Source organism: Ischnura elegans, chromosome 5 (assembly GCF_921293095.1).
Source record: "Ischnura elegans chromosome 5, ioIscEleg1.1, whole genome shotgun sequence".
In the NCBI taxonomy this organism is placed as follows: Eukaryota; Metazoa; Arthropoda; class Insecta; order Odonata; family Coenagrionidae; genus Ischnura; species Ischnura elegans.
Genome location: NC_060250.1, coordinates 20990454 through 20996453, shown reverse-complemented (window position 1 = coordinate 20996453; position 6000 = coordinate 20990454). Strand labels below are relative to the sequence as shown.

At 38.8% G+C, this 6000-nt stretch overlaps 1 protein-coding gene across 1 annotated transcript in view; it reads right to left on the bottom strand.

Annotated features, from left to right (window-relative positions):
• Positions 1–1080: 1080 nt before the first annotated feature.
• LOC124158559 (patched domain-containing protein 3-like) overlaps positions 1081–6000 on the bottom strand; it is a 149513-nt gene continuing 144593 nt past the window's right edge. Inside the window, exons 8-10 of the mRNA XM_046533712.1 lie at positions 5604–5816; positions 4530–4739; positions 1081–3211 (exon numbers count right to left, since the gene is read on the bottom strand). Of these exons, the coding sequence (XP_046389668.1) occupies positions 1961–3211; positions 4530–4739; positions 5604–5816 (1674 nt within the window). The 3' untranslated portion in view covers positions 1081–1960. The remainder of the gene's footprint in view (positions 3212–4529; positions 4740–5603; positions 5817–6000) is intronic.

Here is a 6000-nt window from a genome sequence, read left to right as displayed (position 1 = left end):
CAGATGGTAATTGTTTAGAAAATGGTAATTGTTGAAGTAAATTCTCTTCTTCTATCCCCGTTCAGTTAAGACATTTTTTAGCTATATTTCTGTAACTAAATTGTAGTTGGTTTATAGTGGTCAATTAGTTGCCTATGTACCTCATTCACCCCACCTTTAAAATCTTCAGGTCATTTGCGGTACCCATACTTTATTGTGTATGTTTTCAGGGGCGCAGCTAGGAATTAAGGCTAGGGGGGGTTTTGGGTGCAACTAGACCTGGAGTTTGTGGTATACCCACCAGGATATGATGGAGGTGTGGGGGCCCTCCCCAGAAATTTTTAAAGATAAATGGTTCAAAATTGTTAGTTTTTTTCTGAGGGATATTTTATTAATCCTTACACTCTTCTATAAGTATATTAATCAAATGAAGTAAAATGGATTAAACTTAAAAGTTTCTCTGAGCTCTGGGGGGGTTATCGCCCAAAACCCTCCCCTTGCAGCACCCCTGTATGTTTTAGCATCAACATTGGCATTACCATGGGGAATTTTTGCTATGGCTAGAAGGCGGAGCTTGATAATGAGAAATAGACATTTGGCCAAAGACATTTAGTTTTGAGGGTTAAGTATGTGAGCCAGAAGCAGATCCAGAAAAGAACTCAAAGGGGGGGTGCAAAGGATACCTTGAGTTACATTTACTTTTATCGTAATAAAAAATAAGTCATGTGAATACTTTAAGAAGGTTTCAATTAAAGTGATTATGTTAAAATACAATACAATGGCATCTTATGATATTAAAAATTTATTATTGTGGTTCTGCAATATTTGGCAATACAGGTGGCCACACAAGGGGGGGGGGGTGCGTGCCCCCTGCACCTCCCATCTGTATCTGCTACTGATGTGAGCCTAGAGTTTTGTTAGAGCCACAAGTCCTCAATGTGGTAATTTGGCATTGCATTGGAGTTATATTTTGAAGTTTTATACTAAAGAATGTACATTAATTGTATGCCTATTAATGTGTTGCAATTATTTGCTTGAAGGGTCTTAGGCCTATTAGTGTGTTAATTATTGCAATTATATGCTTGAAGGGACATAATCAAATGAGTTTCTGCTTTGTATTTTTATTACAAATACTGACAAAAATATACAAATTCAACTTAAAGATTTTTCCTTGAGCATAATGATTACAATCATCCAAATGTAAATAAATTTCCCAATAATTCTTTTAAGTTGAGATTTATTAACCCCATTGGATGAATTTGACTGCTAAATTGAATAGCATATTGATAAATGATGAACAGCATAGGCTGAATATTGTGCGGGCCAATTTCGCAGTGGGTAGCATCTATAGATCAAATGCTGCTTGGTTATTTGAAAATATTCACACACTGCTAATTTGTATTTTATCTACGGTTTGTCTACAATTGGCTGTAGAAACTTGTTTGGATGGATGTAAAATATTTTTATGGCAAGCATGTTAGAGTTCATCTTCAAAACTTTTCCTGAGAACTTGTTGAAGTAAACCTCCTAAGTTGGGGAGAGAGAGACTCTTTTTTAACGCACCATTGACTTTGTTTGAGGAACTGCATGGCAACTGTTTTGAACACATCCTCCATAGTCCACAATCCTTGAGCTCTAAATGCTGCCAATTGCATTGACCACAGTTGATTTAGGGATGATGATTGGCTTATTTTTCATTAAATAGCCATCTGTCTTTACCCCATAATACTATTTGTCCATGCAAAAATCTTAAATTGATAGCCTATTAATAAATTACACGACAGCATTTTACTGTTCATGATCCTAGCACACTCATCAATGTCTGTGTCACTTCAATCTGAAGTAGGATTAATGTCAAAACAATGTGGTCCATTGAATCACACAAAGCATTCAACTTATCCTCATAACCCAGAGGCGTACCTTTCACAGCACTTATTGTTGAACTCCTGAAAAATATTTTGATGTCCATTCCAGGAATTCGTCAAGGGAATTTCATCTCACCAACATAGCCTGACTGGAGTCGATTGACAAGTGCACCGTTGCTGTGGTTGGGGTGGTGGATTTTCCCCTTGAACTTTGTTTCGTCGGGTAAATAATGTAACCTCTGATCGGAAGATTCTCTCCTGAATCCGTTCTCTCTCCCCCTGCTGAGACCCCTCTCGTGCTTTCGTATCCTCTGATGTTCATCATCACTCATGTACCCTGCGTTGCTGTACACTTCCATCAATTGGGGTGGCTGAAATTGTTGGTGCTGCAGTTGCCTGTGCCACATACTGGGTGGATTGCTGTTTCCATTGCTCATCCGATTCCAGGGCATCCTTTGTTGTGAGTTCCCCCCTGAATTCGACATTCCTGTCTGTGGTGACTTGCCAGCCGAGCTGGACTCGCTTGATTCTTCTTCCCCCGACGTACCAAGGCCCAAATCTTTCTCCAGGGGGACAGCACCCAAACTCCTGTGCTTAGCTGAAGCCAAATCAAGTGGTTGGTTGAATTTGTTTCCGAGGTAAGTGATCCCTCCCACCGGTGGACCGAGGGAAAGGAACTGCCCTCCTGGGCGAAGACCATGCCCCAACTGCAGGGCCATAGCTGCTGCCGATGCCGCTGAAGAGGGTGGTGTGTTGTATGGGCCCTTTTCACCATTACTCATGGGACTCATGGGAGATTGGATCCGCCCGTTCATCCCTTCACTTTTCACTTTTTTCTTCTCGTCCTTCTCGTTGCACTCAATGCTTGCACTGGAACAAGATCCCGGGCCAAAGAGAGACAGAAGCACAGGTAGGAGGAGGAGCCCATGCATTGCCCCAAAGAGAATCACCAAGAAGACCATTTTGAAGAAGGTGAGGAAGATGTAGGAATGGGCAAATGCGAGAGCAACGACACTGAGAACTGTGGACATTGCCCCTTGCACGATTGGTAATCCAAGAGCGTAGAGGCACTGGCGAACTTTCTCCTTCGTGTCAACCTCTGCTGGAGTGGTCATGTAAGAATAGCATATGTGCGCTGAGAAGTCGATGGAAAATCCGATGCACATAATCAGATTGATCATAGATATAGAGTCAAGGGAGACGCCCCAGAGTGCCATGTATCCAGCGACACCAGTTTCAATGGACAGGATGGAGAAAGCAATCCAGAAACAGCAGAGGAGCGATGGGATGAACACCAAGGAGATGAGCATCATGACTATTGCTGCAATCACCATGCACTGTATAGAGGTCGGCCTCACCAATTCAAACTGAAATGAAAGGAACATAGATTAGGTAAGCTGGTGATCTTACAAAAATTTCAATAATAGGCCCTCATTCAAACTTCCTATTCCTGCATTATATTGATACGTAGTATTATTGGTGCGTATTGTCTGGGGGAGAATAACAGCATAGAGATGAACTTCTGTGGGCTTCGCCTAAATCTATTTTATGCTCTGTAAATATTGATTCATTAGGAAGGCAGGGGGCTCTATTGGGAAGGCTTTGAAACCACCCATCTATATGGTCCCCAGCCAAAAAGTTAACATTTGATGTTTGCCCATTCCACCTGCTATCTGTCGGGGAACAATCAGAAACGTGCTGAAGTTATGCCTAATTCATTGGCACATTTAGTGCGGAGCACGTCAATGGACATGGTCCCGTCCAAGCCAAGATCTGTCGGGCTGGGAGCCCTTTCACCACCTCCATATGTGACTAATATTCACTTCCGAGTCTTCCAATCCTGTGTATGGCCTTCAGCAAGCTTCCCTCTTTCAAACCGTGTGTGCCGTTTGTAAAAAGCAGTATTTGAACAGAAGTTATGGGCGTGGAAACCTCCCTCTATTTTTCTTTCTTATTTTTACCAGTGATTTTGATGACATTAATGAAAATCAGGACCACATTGAATGTGTTAACAGCCTTTGTTGGTACAGTAGATTCCTGTTAGTTGGGACATATTGGGACTTGTGCACTTGGCCCCAATTAGGCGAACTATCCTGTAGATGGGCATAAACAAACGTTGAAATGATAGAAAGAAGACTAAATAATGTTTATAATACAATGGTTTATTAAACTATTAATTTGATTAATAAATCAGCGAGTTTAGTTAATTTATTATAATTTTTAAAAATTAAAACAATTTAGTTAAAAGTATTTTTCACAGCCTCGGGTGATGCTGAATGAGTGTCTTTTACCAAGTCCTTTTAAGGAAAAGTCCTATCCTCTTGCGGATAGTATAACAACAAGAGCTTTCAAAATAGGGCGAGAAAAGGAACATTTGTGAAAAATAAGAGTAAATCAAAGGAGGAAAATTAAAAGAATAGTATTCTGAAAACAAAAAAAATTAATTTCGTCGCTAGTATAGAGTCTATGTCACCGACTCCTGGCCCAATAAAGCGGCATGCTGTCCCAATTAAGCGGAGAATACTCTGGGATATTCCTCTATTGGGTTCTGTTCTTTAAGATCTGCCCCAATTAAGCGGCTGCCCCAAGTAACTGGTGGACCCATTAAACGGAAGCTACTGTATTTGCATATGGGTTATTTGCATTTCACCTGGTTCTCCACACCTGTTGATGTATCTCACTCACCTGATCAAAAAACACGAAGTAAGGATGAAACACGGTGACATTAAGTGAAGATTCATGTGCAATTTTCCTTAGGGCTCGCACCATCTCCTTTTCATGATTGGAATCCGTGATGTTGACTGCTTGAATTAGAAATCTGGATGCTACAATCCTTGACCCGTCGTCATTGAATTTGACATCCAAGGAGAAAGGGTTTGGTTGGAATAGCCATAGCTGTTTTTAGAGAGAGAAAAAGAATGTTAGATCTCAGGACTACGGTATAAAAATAATTTATTCTAATGCAGTTAAACCTCGCTATAACATCCCCTCATTTTACATTTTCCTCCAATTTACATTATTTTCTTCCTGTCCCAAGAACTTTTTAAAAATTAGAATTTCCCTTGATTTTAAATTTTCCTGCGATTTAAATTCATTTTCTTCATCACCTTCAAATATGTAAAAGTGAGGTTTTACTGTATTTGATTGCAAGCATCTCATATTAAAAAAATTATTTTTTTAATGGCCGCTTCACATGACACCACTTGGAGGCTAGTGATTTTCTTTATTTTCCATTGTTGCAGTGTTTGGAAAAATATGGAGACTTATTTTTCCAATTTTTGTCCAATTCTTGAATTATTCATGATGATAAATTTAAGGCCTTAACCCTCTCACTGATAAGTTGATGATGTCATCAACTCATTCTGGGTGGATCACTACTTCCTAGATTCTCCTCGGCCTTGTTCATTGGCCTTGATCAGTTCATTGTTGTTTTCACACTTGTCTCCAATTTAAATCAACAAAAATACAAATTAAAAAGGTATCAAAAATACATAATAAAAACACATTTATTTTCAATACTCCAGAGTATCAGATGGTCTTATAAGTGATTTTTTTCTTAAATTATATGGTTGTAGAATAGCTGTTTCCAATTTTAATTGATTAGCTGCTCATTAAAATATTACCTATGTTCAAGTGCACACAGTTAGCTGAATGTGAAATACATCTATTTTACACGTATCAATTTTAGCAAATTGAAATTCACATCAAGGTACACATTTCTCCGTTTGTAAATGGAAGATAGCGTAAGCATTTTCTTACCTCTTTTAATGATGTTATGAATTCTTCCTCGGTATCAATGCTTATGTTAAGATAGTCCTTGTTGCGATTTACGTAGCCAACGAATGACCTAACCCAGGATTCTGTATACAATGGAGAGGAGATGAATGATGTATTTTCAAATGTTTGTGTTAAGTTTTCAATTTGAAATTGAATATATGGGTCTGAATAGTTAAGTTCTCCACTGATGACAACCTGAAATTTAAAATTATTTAAATTATTACATGCTTTAATTTTATCAATTGGAGTGAAAGTGAAGTGATTTTTGTTAATAGATAAGCATTATAATTTTCAAATTAGTGCAGTACACATATGCACTTGCTATTAGTGTTTTTTTTCAACTCACAGCACCTCGATGTCTTACTAGATTTCATGCAAA